A 19,922-nucleotide genomic window follows, 5' to 3' on the forward strand; every position below is an offset into this window, starting at 1 on the left:
TAAGTAGCCTCCTATTAACATCTGACGAAAGACCACCTTTTGAACTCAATTATAAGAAGAAATAAAAAACAGTTTTGTTGACTTAAATATATATATTTTTAACTACTTTTATCCATCAATGGTATCATCTCAACAATTATCATTTAATTAATTGATATTTTTATTCTTCACATCAAATGCCATATGAGACTTTAAGAAAATAATTATTTTTAAATGCAACTAATAAAATTATATGACATTAACTAAATATTTTAACAACACAAAGATCAATTAATTTTTGTTTATATATATATATATATATATATATATATATATATATATATATATATATATATATATATATATTAAAGTTATTCTTCATTTTCAATGTTCATTCTCTTATAATTCTACGAATAAGATTAGTAATTTATTATAACCTTTGAATTTTAGAAAAATAATGATAAAAATGAAAAATAATTTTAAAAATCTAAAAGAGTTAATCTTAATATAAGTTGATTATCTTGTATGTATATTTGAGAAATGCTAAAAATACATTTTTTTAACACACTTTTCACATGCTTACTTTTTCATTGACTAGAATTTATTAAAAATAATAAAAATTAATAGATTTTATATTATATTTAATGATTATCTTTTTAATTTTACCACTTTTAATAAATTTTAATGAATTAAAAAATATATATATTTAAAGGAATATACTAAAGAATATATTGTTACCGTTTCTAAAAACAACCCACAGCCAAGATCAATTAACTGAAAAAGAAGACATACAACTCAAGTCTCCCATAAAGGGCGCAGACACAAAGTGAGGAAAAAGCATAAAAACTTTACAAGGATCAAACATTCCTAGCCCGAATTTTGCAAAGCATCAGCCAGCCAACTCTATTTGGGTGGCATGTATGAAAACCTGAATTTTGTGGAGAGAGAAAAAAAATGTCTATTGAGAAAACCTAAAATTTTGTTTATATTTAAAGTCCACGGTAGTAATTAATATCTTATGAAAAATTTGAAACATTAAGGAATAAAAACTAAATAGAAGAGAAAGTAGAAAGGAACATTATATGAAAATAATATCTGAAACGATTGAATTGGGTTTGCTTACGTGGAGTGCACTGAGGGAAAAGGCGACTTTCAATCGTGTATTGAGTTGATGGTTGAATAGTTGTGAATCCCTGAATGGTGATGCTGACCAAGCAAGCCTCAAGCCTTAACCTTACTATACTCTACACTGCAATTAATTAATCAACCATTTTATCATCCAATTCGCCATCGCCATCGCCATCGCCATCGCCATCGCCATGGGTCACGAACACTCCAAGTTGTCAGAAGGAAAAGGATCGCGTCGTGCCCGCTTCAAAGAGCGTCTGCGTCTTCACTTTCGCCGCCGCAGAAGCGGCAATGGCTCTTCCGATCACAAGCTCCTCCACGCCGATAACTTCGCCGGAATCGCTCTCCTCGCCCTCCTTCGCGTAAACACGCACATTACTATTTTTTTTTTCCATTTTTTTTAAATTAGCTGATTCTTCTACTTCTCTTTGTTGTAGGCGGAGATGAAGTTCAAGGATAAATGGATTGCGTGCCTTTCCCTCGGAGAACAGACTTTCCGTACCAACACCTCTGACCAGTTAAGCTCTTCTTCATCTTACCTCTGCAATACGCTTCATTCATTCTGTTGTGCTGATTTTGTGTTATTGATGATGGTGCAGCACAGACAAACCTCTTTGGAACTCTGTGAGTACTACTTTTAACCGTCACTATGTTTTCCTTTCATTGTTAGTTATTAAGTGACTCAAGGGGAGGTTTGGAAGACGTGCACCGTACGAACTTGAGTAATTATAACTAGAACAGTGTTTCTTCTATGCAACTCATACTTTCTTCTACAGGAAAAGAAACTTCTTTTGGAACAGAATGGGGCTCATGTTGCAAGAATTTCTGTCTTCGAGGTATGCTATAACAATTAGTCTTCTCTTTCAATACGAGGGAAATGGATTCTCTGCATTCACGCATTCGTGAATTTGAACCTTTGTATGAATATTGATAGTTTGAATTAAATTTACGGAGATAAATTATGAGTGGTATGATCTATATTTAACAGTTGCGATCAACTGAATGTGGGAATTTTCCGACTGCAGGGAATCCAATATGACTTACCCTCAAACATTTTTTTTTTGGGGGGGTGTCATGTCACTTTAAATGAATGTTGCTTGTTTTGGATATTTTTCTGCTGCATTTCAAGAGCATTTTTTTTTTTCAATCTCTATGTACTAGAAGGAAAAAAATATGATCACGGTTGAATCCTGATTCTTATGTATAGAGAAAATCAGGTTGAGAGGGGCAACCCGCCTTTGAGTACCTTCAGATCCCCGAAGGTGATTAGTCACCCCTCCCCCCCTCCCCACCAAAAAGAAAGAAGGAAAAATAAATTTTTAAACTGTCTTCATTCTGCATCCCCTGTCCCCTATTTTTTGTGCAATTGGTTTTAACTTTAATACTGCATCTGAGTTTAATATTTTCTCTCTTGTAGACCAACCGAATGTCCAGCAATACTCTTGTTGGATACTGTGAGGTTGATCTACTTGAATTTCTGACCAAGGTGAGGGAATTAGAAAACATCAGTGCATCACTGATTTTAGAATTGTTCATTTATTGGTTTGTTCCGTGCTGTTTCAGCATTATTATTTTTACACACTTTTTTTGTGAATGATATGATTATGCAGGATTCTGATTCTGACGTCGAGGTATTCAACCTTTTAGATCCATCAGTGCCTGGAAAAGTGGTTGGCAACATTTCCATTTCATGCACTGTAGAGGTAAATGCCCTATGATATAAATTCTATTGCTGTTTATGATAGGGATTTCTAACAATAATAAGTACGAACTATCAGGATCCGATTGAAACGGAGAAAGGCTTCGTTAGACGCATTTTATCTATAGTGGTAAGTTTGATCTTCCTCTGTTTTCTAATAGCCCGCGCCTATTGTGGGCTTAAATAAAAGACATGAGGGTAACACATGAAGTGATGATGTATAATTTCATTCCTTTACATGAGGGTACTGATATAGTGGTATGAAACCATTTTGGTGGCAATGATTGTTACTGAGTCCTTGTTCCAATATTAGCACACATTTTTAACATGTTGTACAAATTGCTATTGCTGGTTGAATACATATAATTCATTGTTATCTAGATAATTTAACTATACTAAGCTCATGTAGCATCCTCTAATATTTAATATCAACCCGAGAAGTGATGTTTTATGCAGGACTACAATGAAGATGGGATGCTTTCACTTTCTGAATTTTCTGACCTGATTGATGCTTTTGGCAATCAAGTTGCAACCAGCAAGGTTCCTACCTAATTAGCTATTTTGCACTTCATGTGTTTCGATTACTTTTTATTTTTGAATTATTTGCTTTCTAAAATATCTTTAATTTGTTTGTGTACCTGGATTTGGACTTTGATTCATATTGTCAGATTTTATGGTTTATACTTTCTATAAACTAACATCATCTTGAATGTTAGAACTTAGAACCTTGAATTTGGTTATATCAAAGTCCAAATATTCACTAGAATCTGTTGTGGGATTCATGGTTGAAATAGTGAATCTTTACCCTGTGAATCTTGAAATGAAGTTACAATATAATATCTAGTTTTATATATATACATGTTTTACTCTGTCGTCAATACATTATTTTTCAACAGAAAGAAGAGCTGTTCAAAGCAGCTGACAAAAATGGAGATGGTGTTGTGAGCATGGACGAGTTGGCTTCCCTTCTTACTTTTCATCAAGAACGGTAATGACCCATCTACATTACAAGATATAAAAGTTTTAATTTTGTATGCCTATTGTTGTCTTTTGCTCGAAGTGCTACTGTGTTTAGTAATTTAACTGGTATCTCTATATAATTTTTTATGATTTGATGATTTATAATTATAATGTTTGACTTACTGTGAAGTTTGTTCTATTCTTATTTGCTTAGCTTCTGGTGTTGCAGGGAACCATTATTGAATTGCTGTCCTGTGTGTGGTGAGGTTCTTCAGATTTCTGACCAGTTGAACAGCATGATCCACTTAACTCTTTGTTTTGATGAAGGGACTGGTAACCAGGTGATGGCTGGAGGATTCTTGACAGATAAGCAGGCTTCATACGGGTAAATTTCTGCTAATTTAGGCATTGAGAGACTGGGCATGAGAGAGAGTATAAGCTTTATTGACCTAATGGATTATACCCCCGTTTTATGAACTATAGTTATGTAATTTGTATCATAAGAGAAAATAAAAATAACTTTTTTTTTTGTTTGTATAGGTGGTTTTTCAAACTGAGCGAATGGGCACATTTCTCATCTTACGATGTTGGTATTCGATCTGGATCAAGTGCATCCCATATTCTGGTATAGGATATTTTCCACCAATTTCCATTTCTTTTATTTAACAATCCAATGATATTTATACATCAGACATGAATGTATGTTTCAAGTTATTTCAGGATGTACAGGACCTCTTGAAATTCCTTCTTTTTGTTGCTAATTACTGAGTTTGCCCATTCACATCCATCATAATTAGAAGAAAGGCTTCCAGGCTTATTTACTAACATCTATCCATCCTGGCAGCCTTTTCATGCTATTACCAAATATCAAAATTTGTCTTGCATAACATTTTTAAAGTCTTGAGAATTTGAATTGTATCGACTTAACATCTCATCAAGGCAGAGAAATAGAGATATCCGTAGGGTATGCTTGGATGTGGAATTGGAGTTATAGTATAGAATTTTAATTTCAATAGCAATGGAAGTAAGGGCAGTGGTTGGGATATTGTCAGTGAGGGCAGCAGTAGCAGAAATAGGGAGGATCATCGCTCATTGTGGGAGTGAGGAATTGACAATTTTTAGGGTGTTGGTTTATTGGAAATGACTCAAGGTAGTTACTATGTAATTCCACGGAATTGTAATGCAATTAGGATTTAAGCTTCTAATTCTAAAAGAAATTCCAACATAGAAATTAGAAAATACGATCAAATTCCAATTCCAATCTCCAATTCTGTGGCTCAATTCTGGTAGCTTTAATCCTGTATTTGTACCTCCTCACCCTTTCAATTTGTTATTTAATATTTATTTATTTGACATTAGGTATATGATCGGAAGTCTCAAAGGCTTGTTGAAGAAATAATTGACAAAAAAATTGTATTGTCCATGAGAGCCATTTATCAGTCAAAAATAGGTCTTGGCCTAATGGACATAGGTATGTTTTTTTTATTAATATTTGTTCTTTTTTTGTTATTATTATTATTATCATTGAAATAAGCTCTTGGCTACTGTTATATTTAGCTTTACCAGTCACCACTCCCTATTGTGGGCCTTGTGGCAATTGCTGAGGTGTTGTTGTTAGTAGAATTAATGCTATAAAAATATTGCTTGCTAAAAAATGCTGTACAGATATGTTAGATCTAGCTGACATTTCTTTAAGCTCATTTGGTGCATTATAAGTAGATTACAAATGATGAAAAGTCCAATTAGTTATTAGAAAAATATTTATCAAAACGCACCCTTCTGGCATTTGGATCACACTTGAAACCTGGGTTTTGTAGCCAATATGAGATTCAAAATGGATTTGAAATTTTTTTTCCTTCTTTATTGAGTTTGTTTATGTGTTTACATTAGTAAATCTATCTTATGCAGGGGTGAAGGAGCTCTTGCAAAGCATTTCTGAAAAGCAAGGAGCACGAATGGATTCACCTGAATCGTCTGCAGATATACCAAAATTTATTGAATCTTTTAAGGTGTAACAATGCTTATTTTATTTCTTTGTGAATTACATACTTTGATTTTGACATATGTAAGTTTGTAGTTCTGTAGTGTGTCTTGATTCTATGTTTCAACCACAGCATTGTTTTTTTTTTTGGGATTTACTCTTTCTGTTTTTTACTTTAGTTCTTGGTGCTGCACTTGCACCCTTCTTATAAAAGATGTAACTATTGTGTTGTAGGATCAAATCAATTTGGCTGAAGTCAAGTATCCACTGGAACACTTTAAGGTTGGTCAAACTTTGTAATGAGTTTAAGTTGATATGTTATTGATGCATAATTGCTCCTGAACACACTTTGACCCTGTTAGTTATGTAGGATGCTTTGCCTGTTCATTTTGATTATGCTGAACCTAATGGTTATTCATCATATGCATACAGTCTTATGTCTTAATTTTAATAAAATTAAACATTATATGCTGCCAATTTTTTTCAACAAACATTATTGTTTCTCCTTTGTTTGCTTAAGCTATAGCCATGCCTTGCATCTTGCATCATATCACTCAGTGTCTATTTTTTAAAATAACCTGATGATTTTCATCTCTGTGACCTCCAAACATTTTTGTGGTTAATTTTTTTTTTGGAAAGCATTACTGTGGTTAATGGCTTTTATTCCGGATATAATGTTTGACAATTACACTGAATATAACATTGTGTATTATCTTCTTATTTCTTTAGTTATTTTTGAAATCTTCTGTTTACCATTATCCATATGCTTTTGTGGGTTGCATTTTTCATTGATTGCTTATGTGTATTAACTTGTTTAATTTTGGATTTTCCCTGCCAGTCATGAAACCAACAATTTGAATACTTTTTTTAGTTTTCATACATATGCATGCATTTTATTATATGTATATCAAACTTCCCTCCACCCTGACCATTGAAGTTACTTCTTGGTTTCAGTTAGATTGTTGTAGAATCCCTACTGCTTTCTAGTTGAATATATCTTCTCTATTGATCCCAGCATAACTTGGTCTAAGGGGGAACTGAAAGAATTTGTTTTCCATTTAACTAACAACTTGCATTTTTGGTTGTACAATCAATTGGAGTGAACAGTGGAGAATGAAATTTCAGGGCAATGCCTGTGTCGAAAAGAATGTATGACTTTATGATGGTAGTGATTATCTTGTTACATAACACCTATCTTTATGTTCTGGGCAGACGTTCAACGAATTTTTCATACGTGAGTTAAAGCCTGGTTCAAGACCAATTGCTTCTGCTGAACGTGATGATGTTGCTGTATGTGCTGCAGATTGCCGTCTTACGGCATTTAAATCAGTTGATGATAGTACAAGATTCTGGATCAAGGTATTTTTTTTCTTTCTTACAATTCAATTGAATATGGAAGGCTTCTAATCTAAAAAAAACAGTTTTTTAAAATATTTTATAATCAAATTTTGAAATCTGCATTTAAGACATCAATCAGTCAGAAGCTGGAAACTGTTTCTGATTTTCAGGTTGGACTTGAATAAAAATGATACAATTATAACTTTACTCATTGAACTTGGGCCTGTTTGACTCACCGTACTTTAGGACAGAGGTGTGGGGGGAGGAAATGGTTTTGCAATTATGAGAGTACGATCTGGGGTTTGTTTTTGTGATGTTGCTGTTTTGCATGAGATCAAGCTTGATTGGTAACATATGAAACAATTTAGATGCTTAAACAATTTCTTTTTTGGGCAAGCCGGTTGAACAATTCATAATGATGAAATGATCATACTGTTTGTGGTAACTAGTAGCTACTACAATGTTCACTGCTTTTTTTTATGATCTTTTTCTGTTTAATGTTTTTTTTATTTCCAAGAGGTTATAAATTATAACTTACAATATAATATTAAGCTAAGCCCATTGACAGAATTATTGCCAAGCTAGAGGCAAGGAAAATTAGATTCCCTAAAATATGGGATATATCTCATTCTCTTCTCCTTTAATCTTTTCAACTTTATGTATGCCAACTGAAGTGCTTTTGGGATTATTTGTTGTTACTTTTAGGGTCGAAAGTTTTCAGTTCAAGGTCTTTTGGGGAAAGAAATGTGTTCCAGTGCTTTTGTTGATGGACCAATGGTGATTTTCCGTTTGGCACCACAGGTGAATGGTGCTTTCTTTAATTGTCATTTTAATTTTGTATATAATTTGATTTCAATTTTTCATTTTAACATATATTTGTTGCAGGATTATCACCGTTTCCATTTTCCAGTATCAGGAATTATTGAGCAATCTGTAGATATCCCTGGATGCTTGTATACTGTATGTGTAATAATAACTTGAGAAAAATGATAAGTCATATATATATATATATATATATTTGTCTATTTTCTTTCTGTTAATTCTCATTTGTGTTTTCCCCCTATTGTGTTCTACTCCTCAGGTCAATCCCATTGCTGTAAATAGCAAGTACTGCAATGTCTTCACGGAGAACAAGAGAGTTGTTTCAATAGTTTCAACTGTAGATTTTGGAAAGGTTGGTCATTGCAATTAATTTCTTTGTCTGAATTGTTGAGTTCATGACTATATCCTGCTGAAATTTATACCATAAGTTTGTGAATTATTATCTGAGTTACCTATAATCTACTGCCTCTACTTTCATTTTTGCTTATAGTTGCAGACCTTTATTGACCAGTATCTTATAATTTTATTCAGGTGGCATTTGTTGCAATTGGAGCTACAATGGTTGGTAGCATTACTTTTACAAAGAAAAAGGGCGACTATGTTAAGAAGGGAGATGAGGTTTGGCAAGTTACCGTTGATTACCGTTTTTCCTATCTTATATGTTGTCTTTGTTTCTAAGTGACGTTTATTTGTTTAATTTACAGTTTGGATATTTCTCATTCGGTGGAAGCACTGTAATTTGCGTTTTTGAAGAGGTTGGTATTTTAATTGGTTATACTGCTTATCTTTATTTTTTAAAATTAATTATTTAGTCTTATTGTTAGAATGTTCGAAATTTAATTAGTTGGATATTGTCCTGGTTCCTGATATTGCTGACCTTGATTCATATGTTTGGTATGATCTTTCTACGGGGCATCTTTAACTGATGTCAAAATGCCAAATCACAAAACTAATACCTTTTAAAATCGTAAAAAATATCTCTTCTTTAAATCATTGTATATACTTTTAAGTAAAATAGTTCTATTTATTTCCATTTTAAAAACTTCATCTTTAGTGAGGTTTTAGCTTTCAATTGAGATTTTGGAATATATGAACGCCGTGACATCTTTTTTCTTTCTTTCTTTCTTTTTTTTTGCTATGCAGAATTCAATTGCAATTGATGAAGACCTTTTAGCAAATAGCGCCAGATCACTGGAGACCTTGGTTTCTGTAGGGATGAGATTGGGTGTCTCCACGAGGAAATTGTCTTGATATATAGGAAATGTTGAAATTGAACTCTGATTTCTTTTAATCATGACATCATAGGATAATCATGGGAGATGTTTTCCCAACTTGTAAAGTGAACCTTTTTCAACATTATTGTATGGTATTTACTCTTGCTGACTCTATGTTAGAACTTGGAATTCTCCGGTTTGATCTATTTAAAAAAATCTTGGATATGTTTAAGCTCTATAGAAATCCAATCTTCATATAAGGAGTAATGATGCCTGAGCAAACTTACAACCTCCCCACCCCCCTCGCATATTTCCACCAAGTAGTGTAGTGATGCATGAACATATGTACATGTCATTGCATAACCTCATTATAACTTGTTTAATGATTTATATAAAAAAAAAATACTTGTTTAATGATATATAATTTTAGATTGAATATATCATCCACATGGGTGACATAAATAGGAGTAATTTGCATCTTGGCATTTTTGCTTAGTTTTTGGTGATTATTCTGTAGGTCATACCATTTCTTTTACTTCCTAAAGTAGTTGAGAATCTGAAATCTTCAAAGAAACGACTTGTGTTTGTCAATTATACTAGTCCGTGAGGTCAACATATCATTGCAGTGTAAATTTAACCATTTTCAAATTTAATTTGCTTATCCATTTCAAACTTTCTCTTAATTTCTATTTTTTCCCCTTCTAAAACCATTTTTATTTGTCATTTTTATTGGACCTAAATTTATTGGACATTACATTATATAGTCTCAATTAATTTAGTTAACCTAATTTATCTGTACTTGTGTTATTTCATTTTGTTTTTCATGCAAATTCTGAAAGTAATTATTTATGAACTCATGCAAAAATTATTAAAAAAACACTTGAACAGAAAATAAGCATTCTCCCAATGAAAAAAACATTAAGAATGTTAATGTGTATTATTAATGAGATAAAATCAAATATAAATCAGATAAAGCATATTTGGATTTATGAAAAATAACTTTATAGTAGGAAATTATGTATGAATTTAAGTAGAATGCATAGACAGTATAAAATTTATACTGTCATTCAATAAAAATTATGTATGTTACTTTTGTTGTTTTTTATAAAAAAAAATGTTAGATTAAATTTTTAGTCCTTTAACTTTTTTAGATTTTAATTTTTAGTTCTTCAAAAGTTTTTAAACAAATGTTAGTCCTCCCTTAATTTTTTGTCAATATTTTTGGTCCTCAAATTCTTTTCCAATTTTAAGTCTCATTTATTTTTATTGCTCAAATTTAGTCTTTGTTCTATTCATTTTTAGTCCCTCATTTTTTTTTATATATTTTGAACAACAAAATAAATGAAGACTAAAAATAGGTAAAAATAAAAAAGAGGGACTAAAAATGTTCACCAAAAACTAATGGAGGACTAAAAGTTGTCAAATAAAATTTGAGATATTAAAAATTAGAATCCAAAGAAGTTAAAAGATTAAAAACTTAATTAACTCTAAAAAAATATTTGTCATGATTTTTTATTAGTTGATGGTGTAAAAAAAAGATCCTAACAATGGATAATATTAAACTCAGGAAAAAATATATACAAGGTCTACAATAACATTTCATAGAAAAGCTAATACATCTATTTAATATGAACTTTTTTAGGATTTAAAAGAAAATTAGCAAGGTTCTATTGTTAACTAGAGTGGATAATAAGGGCGTTGGATAAATTTGGGCCCTTTTTTGGAATAAAAGAAAGCCCAGTCCAGCCCAGCCTCGTTTGCCTCCGTGTAACCCTAATTCCCAAAGCCATTAAAACGCGTTGCTTGTCTTTCATTGCCTCATTTTCGCGGCGCAAAGCTGAAGTGTCTGCTTCTTCCGATTCCGGCACGCCCCCATCACCATGGTAACATTCTCTTCCACTGTTATTCATCAGCAATCGAAAACACTGCTATCACCATTTCATCTACCCTAGGCTTTGTGTTTTTGGAGTTCAATTGAATTTTGCTGAAGCCCTAGTTAGCTAGCTAAGTGAATTAGATTTGAAATTGCGGAATTGGTTATTAGGTCGTGTTTGGTAGTACGCTGCAAAAATGTTAAAATGCTTTTCCTTTTGTTTGTTGTGAACAGGTGAACGTTCCGAAAACAAAGAAGACATACTGCAAGAGTAAGGAGTGCAGGAAGCACACCCTGCACAAGGTTACCCAATACAAGAAGGGTAAAGATAGCATTGCTGCCCAAGGAAAACGCCGTTACGATCGCAAACAATCTGGTTATGGCGGACAAACTAAGCCCGTCTTCCACAAGAAGGTAACCTCTCGTTAACCTAAGTGCATAGGAATTAGGAGTTTTTTTCCTGACAAAAACATTTTTATTTTTAATTGATTAGGCTAAGACCACCAAGAAGATTGTTCTGAGGTTGCAATGCCAGGGTTGCAAGCATGTCTCCCAACACGCTATTAAGGTTAGTATATGGTAAACAAAACAATGGTTTAAAGTGGTTGTTTGGCATGTGCTGTGTGGCTAATGGTTTGTTCCTGTCTATGTTGTTGTGCAGAGGTGCAAGCACTTTGAGATTGGTGGTGACAAGAAGGGCAAGGGAACATCTCTGTTCTAGTTTGCGAATTAGGATTCGCAGCTTTTTATGTTTCAGCAATGTTGGAATCTTTTAGTTTCTCTCTGGATTTTTCTGCCCAGTTATATTTTATTATTTTGCAATACCCTCGTGATTGAGAAATTAAAACTATTTTTGCTAATTTCAACGATTGCAATCTTAATCTATTTTTATGCTTTGATACTATTCTATTGCTTGGGGCAGTATCAGCTGCCACATAAAAATTCCTTTCGTGTGTAGATTTTTATAATGGCTAATAATGTTATACTACAATTAAATAGAAATATTTATCATTTTAGGATATAAGTGTTATCCGTTTGGTGTAGTTTGAACTTGTGAAGAAAACATTTTAAGTATACTTCTCCTCATTTGATGTTGCAATTCTCATGGATATGGAGATTGCCATTTTTCCTCTTTGCTTTCATATAAAGATGTTTTCTTTACTTGCAAATTTAGGGACACTCGTGGATTGTTAGTATTTTCTTTTTCTGTTTCACTCTAGTGAATATTGTAAAACAATTCTCCTCATTACCTCAATTCTTATCATAAATAATCGAAAGGTTCTTATTTTTAACTCGTAATAGTTATTCCTTCATATTCTAAAGTATTAACAATTCTAAAATATTGTTATTTTAATAAATTTTGTTAATGTGTCTCACAATTTTCATAGCTCCTGCAACTGTCGTCTGTAGAACAGATCTTAGCAAGGAACCGAAGAAGGTCCTTATTAAATGTAATATACATGTTAAATTAATGCGGTGAAGATTTTTTTAGAATAACTAAAATGTTGACATTATTAAATTAGATACATGGATCAATTCTTGTATTTAGAGAAATTTTCTAAAATTAAACTAATCTAATTGAAATTTGGTTTCATTAAGGCAAATCAATCAAAAGAATATCCTTATTATTTTGATAAAAAAAGGAGCTCTCATTAGTATTTTCTTTCTTAGGAAGTAATAGTAATTTAGTTTTAGTATAGAGGGAAAAGTAAAGATGTAGTTTCTTTCGATTTGTGCACACGGGAAGATACTGCGAATAAATCATTAGCGACTACTTGCTTTCTGAAGTGGGCAAAGAAAGACAACAATACCATTAGTTTAGACTTTAATGTCATTTTTCCCTCATACTCATACTCTAATAATAAAGATTGAAAACAAGTGTTTCTAATGGGGCGGGTAAGCCCCTCAAAATAAGGAAAAATAGTGAGACGCTAGTTAACGATAATAGTTGCCGTAGTTTTGTGGATACCCTCCAGTGTAAGAATTGTTATTGTTGTTGTTAGAGTGTAATTTTGCTAGTGCTGCTTGTCCTTGCATGCCTTCCTTTGCATATTGCTGCCACATCATCTGTTCTTCAAGCAAAAGCCTTTGCTTCTTCTCCATCTCTGACATTTGCACGTAAGAAGGAGGTGCCACAGCCAATGAAGCTGCAAATGGGTCAGAATTGTTAGAATCACTCCCACTCCATGATGTTGGTGGTGCTGGCAATGCAAGCATTGCAGGCCTTCCAGCTGAACCAAGTGCCACACTACTAGCACTTCCACTCACCCCGTACCCTTGCCCTTGCATGGCTGCATTCATTTCTCCTTGTTTATACATGCCATCCAACAACAATGTATCAAATCCACCACCATATGTTGGCTTTTGGTTTCCCAAGTTGGTTGCTGATTGCACCAGTGCTGTTTCCCAATCTCCCCCTTCATCAAATGCATGCCATGGAAGTGCTTGTGTGGCACCTCCTGCAGCTGCTGGTGCTGCTCCATCAAACAAAGCCAAGGCTAGTTTCTCTCCATGTGCTTCACTTGTCATCATGTCATCTCCTAAATTCAACAAATCTCCCTCTGTCTGCACAACTTTTTCTTCCTTCGGCTCTTCCTTCACTTCTTCAACCGGTTCCTCGATGATTTCCTCTGGTGGTGGTGGTAGCGCCTTCGTTGCATTAACATCCTCTTCCGGTTCCGATTCGTAAGCTTCTTTTTCTTCTTCTTGGTGCTTATATTCTATTGCTTCAGGTATGTTGCTTTGTGCTAAGGCAGACTTGTCCTTGATAAACTCTTCCATGACCTCTAGCTTCTTGAGTGTGACCCTTTCAATCTCAGGGTACTCAGAAGAGCGTGCAATTCCAATGCTCTTGGACCATCCAAAAAAGAGGTCTAGCTCATCAAACTGCTTTCCAACGCGGCAAAAAATGTCATATACCTTAACACAGTCTGACACATCCATGTCAGGGAAGCGATCGATTAAGATACCAAGTATTTCTGATATATCATAATATATCTGAAAACTCTCCTTCACAATCGGGTAGAGAGCCACTATCACAATTCGATGGTTCTTTGCACCTCCTGTTGCATTGAAATAAATAACCATGAGATTGACTTTTATATTATGCATGTAAAACAATAATTGGAAAAATTGTGATTATTCATCATAGTGAAACAAGGATGTGAGCTGATTGATTTACATATACATGAATGAAGATATTCGATTAAATAAACATGTTTAATCAAGATGAAAGATAATAAATGATGCATTTTGACTGATGATTAAGATAGGACAAACTAAAATATTAATGCAATTCCTTAGATGCTTTCAGTGGTGTTCTCTGATCAAAATTAGAGTTTCATTTCAGTAATACGTGTAGTAAAAGTTTGTATTAAAGATAACATAGATTAGTTAGATGAAATTCAAAGAATCTAAAGAATTGCATGTAAGTTTTGTCCTATAAATATTTTGGGGAGAACATTTTGTTGTCTAATAATAATTACAAATACAAACCTGTGGGACGGCAAGCTAAAAAGCGCTCAAGCAGCAACTGCAAATGCTGCATTTTGGAAAAGATTTGCTCTAACTTCATGTCACGCACCGGTGTGGACCTTACAATGATTTCCTTTTCTTTTTCTCTTTCCCTTTCCTCCTCATCTTCATCAAAACTATACATGCTGCGTTTTCCACGCCGGCTTTGCATCTTGTACTCAAGCCTTTCGTCTAGATACAACGCATAAGTGCGAACAAATGCAGAGAAGTCCCACGAACCAGATTTTAAGCTGTCACGAAAATCAGACATGTTGAGAAGCCGAGTCCCTCGACGAGTTGAAAAGAAAATTTCCTGCTCGTAGGCAGGATCACCTTCTAATAGCAGCCTTTGAATCAAAATGAGTGTTTTCAATGCCACTGTCCAGCTCTTTGTCTTGTTGAGACGCCTTGCCAGGGTATTAACACATGCACTGATGAATGCTCGAGAGTAACATGTTAGGCTCAAAATTTCCCTTATGTGCTTCTCTTCTGCAGGGTATTCATCATGCCTTGTTGCCTTCACAATGGCCACATCAAGGTCAGCAAGTGAGGTGCTGCTTCCCACCTTGGCTAGGCTTATGCTTGTTTGATCCTTCACTGCCCCAAGGGCTCTTCTGAATTTAGAGCTTGGAGGCATGCTTTTATTTTAGCTCCTAGATTTTTGTTTTTATTTTCCTCAGGATTTAGAGGACCTAAATGTTCTCAACTTGGTTCAATATAATGACCTGATCAAATATGTTCAAAATTACTAGACCTGCAAATTTATTAAATTAGTTTGTCAAGTGTCATAGCATTAACATAGTATTTCAAACATGATAAGTTTTGATTCCTGGATATGAAAATATTTATGAGAAGAAAAATGTTAACCTGTATCTTTGGGGCATTGATTAAAAGATTAGAAGAAGAATCATTTTATTGAATGCACAAAATTGTGACTTTTTTATATTTTCATGTGATTTTCATAATAAATATTTTCTTCTTTTAATTTTTTAATTAATATCCTTAAGAAAACTGGTTATCAACAACTTATTAGAAACATAAAATAATTATGAATGGTAAAGTGTTATATAAGGGTGATGGGAAATTGGGGGACCCTACCTGCTTGAAGAGGACCAGAGGGCAGTAATTAAGATTTCTGAACTTATAATTATTGTGGCAGAATCACAAATGCATTTTATGTTTAGAAGGAAATGAGAAAAAAGAAGGACGAGGAAGGAAAAGAGAGATAGTTGATTCTATCTGTCCTTTGATTCCTCTCCCCTTTCTTCTGTTCCTGTCTCGGGCAAGCATTACAACCTTAGGTCAAATTGGCTATGCACTACCCGTTTTCGTCGCCTAAAAATGTGGGAACCAAAGGAGATTAAATGATAGTAATGCATGCATTACCCATTAGAAAGCATTTTGGCTCTAATGATGACAATCTTGGTTTTGCCATATTTGGTAGGAGAAATGTTTAGATTGGATTTTCTCATCACCCTTTGACTTTGACCTTTTCAAAGGCAACGTGACCAGCAAAACTTTTCTAACCACGAGTGAATGCTAAAACTTCCCACTTTTTAATTAAGATTTTTCACAATCCAATTGTTTAATCACGTTAAAATATCAACGTGATCAACATAATTAAGTTTTTTAATCACGAGTGCAAAAGGCAATTTCTCACATCATATATTCATATTCAACCGACTTTGGCCAGCTTAATTTGTCACTATTGCGAGGGAGATCAACCAAAAGAAATGAGCAAGTCAGAAAAGTTATCGTCGCACCCAAATGTGGTCGAACTTTCTAATGATACAATCTTTAATTCCACAATTATCTCAATTTTTTAAAAATTCTTTAGAAAATTACTTATACAAAGATGCTCCAAAAATAAAATTGCATAACTAATTCTTGAATTTAAGAATTTCATAAATAATTTCCATGGAACATGCTCTAACAGACTCAAAACCGAACATATAATGAGAATTGACGACATTTTGCCCAAACCAAACAAGCGAGAGGTGTGGGACTTTGCACATATGAAGTGCACATTACCGAGTTGAATTACACAATAACAATAGATATAATGAAGTGCAGAAGCCTTCCACTCAAAAAATAACTTAGCTAGAAGCCATACATTATTTTTATTATGACCAATTGATCATTAATTGCATGCGTATTTACTTCAATTAAAAGCTGAACACACGCGCCTAACCTCTCCAAGGAAACCTGTCTTGACACCAATTTGGCCCATTTTCACAATTGACTCAACAAAATCAGCTTCAAAAGAAGGTCCAAACATTGGACTGAAGGGAGAAAAATAGGAGTCAATGATATTCTTGGTGGCTATGTCATCATTGAGTCTGGCATCAGATTCTAGCACAGCAAAACCTTCCCTTATGTTCTTCAAAATGTTTATGTCAAACTTCTGCTCACTCCATGCATCAATAGCTAGACGAACATTAACATCTCCATTCTTAGGGCACCTTGCCTTTAGCTGAGGGAGGAAGTTTTGGCTAATTGCTGGGTCTGACCCCTCACCACTTGGGAAAAAGTTGTACAGTCTTCTGGTCATAAAGAAACACGCTGTGGTTCCAATTGTATGCGCACCTAAAATTATTTTAAAAATGAATAAAATATTACCATATTACAAACAAGTAAATAATCCTAAACTTTCATAATCATCATCACCACTTTAGTCTAATAGTATACTTCACGTGACACATTAAGTGGGTTGTCACGTAGATCATGATATAATTGACAAGTCATGTGAGACATTGCTAACAAAAAATAAAATTAACTCTATAGTTATTTAAAGTTGATGAATAATTTTTTCCTTCTTATAATATTAAGTAAAGACTAATTTATTAGTATTGTCAATTTGAGAAACCAAATTATTGTTTCTCGGTTTTTTTTTAATAGTACTTGTATCCTTTGTTAGAGATATCATATTTAAATGATATAAAATTATTATGATTAATATAATTATATTTCTAAGACTTGAATTTAAAATATTTAATTAAATTTAAATAATCTCACGTTAATTGATTTCATGTTTTGGAGTTTGTCTCACTCTATGTGTTAATAACATTAACTATATTTTCTTTGCTTACCAGAAAAAGAGTCCGTTTTCTTTACTTGCTCATATTACTCTAGCTTATATTTGCCACTGTCGTGAGCATCACCCAGCTATTTCCCCAGAAATCCAGTAAATAGGTTCTCAAGTAATCAGAAAGTATAAAATAGTAAATATAAGAGAAAAAGACAACAAGCAAAGATCTCTATCAATATCAATTAATATGGATTACAACTGTAACGTTGCATGTGCACCATGTGTAATATTAGAACTGCCATCTGCCACGATTTTGCGTTCGGTTTGATACGAAACTTTAGGCAGATGAATTAGGTAAAACCAAACCAATGAAACGAAAGCTAGCTCTAGCTAGCACACAGAGAAATACAGCTCAAAGGGCAGCCTATTGTTACAATTACAATATTTTATTAGTAAAATTAAATGCTCCACTTATTTTTTTAGCAACCGTATTCTTTCATTATTAGTAAACAACATACAACTAATCGAATTTGATAGAAAGACATGAATTAAATCAAAGTTCTCTCACACGCATCATTAAATTAATAATTAATATACACATCTATGAGATGGATCCTTTTAGCTAACATTATCCTAAATGGATAAATGGAACATACGGCACAGTTCAGAATCCTAGGTACTAAGACCCCTATTGCTTTATAATTTTATTAATAAAAAAAAAGGTAGTTGTTATGTCAACGTTTATTGAATCCGGAAATATTGTCAAAAGCGGAAGAGATATTGTTAAAGTTTGATGATCTCATTCATATATCATATCATATATTTAAACAAAAGATATCGATCATATTCATAAAACAAATTCATACAATAATTTATTTATTTATTTTTCTGTCTTTTTCAATACACTTATCCTATCTACACGTTATCTTTCTTCTTTTCTTACTTCTGTCTTATTTGTATAAAAAGTAATATAAATTTATTGTATAATCAGAATTTCTCGAATAATTCTCAGGACTTCACCATCAATTTCCCAAATTGGGTACAGAACTCCTTCACTTGCTTTCATTGTATTTTAAAGCGGAGTGTAGAAGTTATATGCATATGTTTGGTAATTTAGCTATTGCATGTCTAAAGTCAAATAATATTCTTTGCTTTTGGCCAAGGTTCATATTACCTTTCCTTCTCAACAACCATGATCTCACCTATTCAGCATGACAAAGATGTATGTGCTTTTGTTTGTGTACGGTGTGTGTGAGAGAGAGAGAGAGTACCACTAAGAAGAACAAGGTCTTTCACGGAGAGACCCTTGTTGAGAAACTTGGTCTTGAGTAGCTCAATTGAATCACTAACATCTGGCATGTCATCTGCAAGCGAAAGATTGGAAACCAACCCATCTCTCCTCCCTGTTGGAACTTGATATGCCGGCCCATTTGCCTGCATGCATGTACATAAAATAAAATATATCATCCAACCATGGTTTTAAAAGGCAGTTCGCATGCAATCATAATTATGATCACAACATCAAGATATTTTGATATTTTCTGATGCACATATTTTGATATTTAAAACCATGCATTCAACACTTTTTCAAACATATAAACATATATATATTTGTGTAGGCATCTTACATAACTCTTTTTTTGTTTTAAAGATGTATAGAAATATGAGCAAGAAGAGAAAAAGCATGAATTAACTAATAATGAAGTTAGTTAGGTAAGGACCATGACTACAGCGTCTCTGGCTGCCAAAGCCACTATGTCTGCACAAGAAACCAAGCCGGGGCAAGAGCCTTCCAATTTTGTCTTGGCTCTTTCTATCACTTCAAACCCTCTAACCCCTTGATGTCCAAATGCATGTCTCTCCGATTGTGGACCATTCTCAATCAGAATTGAACCATCACATCCCTGAAATGAAATAATATTGATCCAATACATATACATCATATCACCGAATAAAAACCAAAATTAAGGATGAAAAGGAAACATCAACGTATACACATACCCATGTATATATATAAAAACACAATAAATATTATTAAAATATATAGAGAGAGAGAGAGATAGACCTCAATTACCTGAACAAAGCAATCGTGAAAATGAAGTCTGAGTAAGACAGCAGCCATGTTGGGGTCAGAGAGAACAGCGTCTCTAACAACGGCACCGACAATTGAGTCTACTTGAGGACATGTGTTGGAGTAGAAACCTACTTCAAGCTGACCCTCGGAACTCATCCCCATTAAGAATGAGAAGAATAAGAGAGACAAAACAAAGAGCGCCATTACTACCAGGCCACTAAGCAAGTGCAACGGTGCTATATATGAAATAACTCTACAAGCTAGGACACCACACCATTGAGCACAATATAACACACACACAAACACACACACA

At 33.5% G+C, this 19,922-nt stretch overlaps 4 protein-coding genes across 4 annotated transcripts; 2 read left to right on the forward strand and 2 right to left on the reverse strand.

Annotated features, from left to right (window-relative positions):
• The first annotated feature begins 1,110 nt into the window (after positions 1-1,110).
• LOC114422209 (phosphatidylserine decarboxylase proenzyme 2-like) lies at positions 1,111-9,346 on the forward strand. Its single transcript, XM_028388436.1, has 21 exons — positions 1,111-1,469; positions 1,545-1,624; positions 1,707-1,731; positions 1,884-1,943; positions 2,525-2,593; positions 2,718-2,810; positions 2,886-2,936; positions 3,263-3,346; positions 3,703-3,794; positions 3,996-4,151; positions 4,307-4,391; positions 5,126-5,237; positions 5,675-5,775; positions 5,982-6,029; positions 6,960-7,106; positions 7,791-7,886; positions 7,971-8,045; positions 8,167-8,259; positions 8,439-8,525; positions 8,612-8,662; positions 9,051-9,346. The coding sequence occupies exons 1-21, from the start codon at positions 1,299-1,301 to the stop codon at positions 9,156-9,158; spliced, it is 1,884 nt and encodes a 627-aa protein (XP_028244237.1). The 5' UTR covers positions 1,111-1,298; the 3' UTR covers positions 9,159-9,346.
• A 1,521-nt stretch (positions 9,347-10,867) lies between these two features.
• LOC114422212 (60S ribosomal protein L44) lies at positions 10,868-11,898 on the forward strand. Its single transcript, XM_028388438.1, has 4 exons — positions 10,868-11,004; positions 11,229-11,408; positions 11,488-11,562; positions 11,656-11,898. Exons 1-4 carry the CDS (start codon positions 11,002-11,004, stop codon positions 11,713-11,715), a joined length of 318 nt encoding a protein of 105 aa, XP_028244239.1. The 5' UTR covers positions 10,868-11,001; the 3' UTR covers positions 11,716-11,898.
• Positions 11,899-12,754: 856 nt separating this feature from the next.
• On the reverse strand, positions 12,755-15,767 carry LOC114422211 (putative clathrin assembly protein At1g03050). Its single transcript, XM_028388437.1, has 3 exons — positions 15,606-15,767; positions 14,490-15,261; positions 12,755-14,056 (listed from the first exon to the last, which is right to left on the reverse strand). Exons 2-3 carry the CDS (start codon positions 15,142-15,144, stop codon positions 12,930-12,932), a joined length of 1,782 nt encoding a protein of 593 aa, XP_028244238.1. The 5' UTR covers positions 15,145-15,261; positions 15,606-15,767; the 3' UTR covers positions 12,755-12,929.
• A 624-nt stretch (positions 15,768-16,391) lies between these two features.
• On the reverse strand, positions 16,392-19,922 carry LOC114423191 (peroxidase 43-like). The gene is made up of 4 exons (XM_028389846.1): positions 19,610-19,922; positions 19,257-19,439; positions 18,807-18,969; positions 16,392-17,093 (listed from the first exon to the last, which is right to left on the reverse strand). The coding sequence occupies exons 1-4, from the start codon at positions 19,811-19,813 to the stop codon at positions 16,669-16,671; spliced, it is 975 nt and encodes a 324-aa protein (XP_028245647.1). The 5' UTR covers positions 19,814-19,922; the 3' UTR covers positions 16,392-16,668.

The sequence above is a fragment of the Glycine soja genome, chromosome 8, assembly GCF_004193775.1.
Source record: "Glycine soja cultivar W05 chromosome 8, ASM419377v2, whole genome shotgun sequence".
In the NCBI taxonomy this organism is placed as follows: domain Eukaryota; kingdom Viridiplantae; phylum Streptophyta; class Magnoliopsida; order Fabales; family Fabaceae; genus Glycine; species Glycine soja.

What these genes read in the sequence shown, in the direction of transcription:
- LOC114422209 (XM_028388436.1), top strand. Translation starts at nt 1,299, where the DNA reads ATGGGTCACGAACACTCCAAGTTGTCAGAAGGAAAAGGATCGCGTCGT. An exon ending in CTTACTTTTCATCAAGAACG is followed by an intron (nt 3,795 to 3,995) that starts GTAATGACCCAT and finishes CTGGTGTTGCAG; the next exon opens with GGAACCATTATTGAATTGCT. An exon ending in TAATTTGCGTTTTTGAAGAG is followed by an intron (nt 8,663 to 9,050) that starts GTTGGTATTTTA and finishes TTTGCTATGCAG; the next exon opens with AATTCAATTGCAATTGATGA.
- LOC114422212 (XM_028388438.1), top strand. An exon ending in AGCCCGTCTTCCACAAGAAG is followed by an intron (nt 11,409 to 11,487) that starts GTAACCTCTCGT and finishes TTAATTGATTAG; the next exon opens with GCTAAGACCACCAAGAAGAT. An exon ending in TCTCCCAACACGCTATTAAG is followed by an intron (nt 11,563 to 11,655) that starts GTTAGTATATGG and finishes GTTGTTGTGCAG; the next exon opens with AGGTGCAAGCACTTTGAGAT.
- LOC114422211 (XM_028388437.1), bottom strand. Translation starts at nt 15,144, where the DNA reads ATGCCTCCAAGCTCTAAATTCAGAAGAGCCCTTGGGGCAGTGAAGGAT. An exon ending in TTTAGCTTGCCGTCCCACAG is followed by an intron (nt 14,057 to 14,489) that starts GTTTGTATTTGT and finishes TCAATGCAACAG; the next exon opens with GAGGTGCAAAGAACCATCGA.
- LOC114423191 (XM_028389846.1), bottom strand. Translation starts at nt 19,813, where the DNA reads ATGGCGCTCTTTGTTTTGTCTCTCTTATTCTTCTCATTCTTAATGGGG. An exon ending in TTCACGATTGCTTTGTTCAG is followed by an intron (nt 19,440 to 19,609) that starts GTAATTGAGGTC and finishes ATTTCATTTCAG; the next exon opens with GGATGTGATGGTTCAATTCT. An exon ending in CCAGAGACGCTGTAGTCATG is followed by an intron (nt 18,970 to 19,256) that starts GTCCTTACCTAA and finishes ACATGCATGCAG; the next exon opens with GCAAATGGGCCGGCATATCA.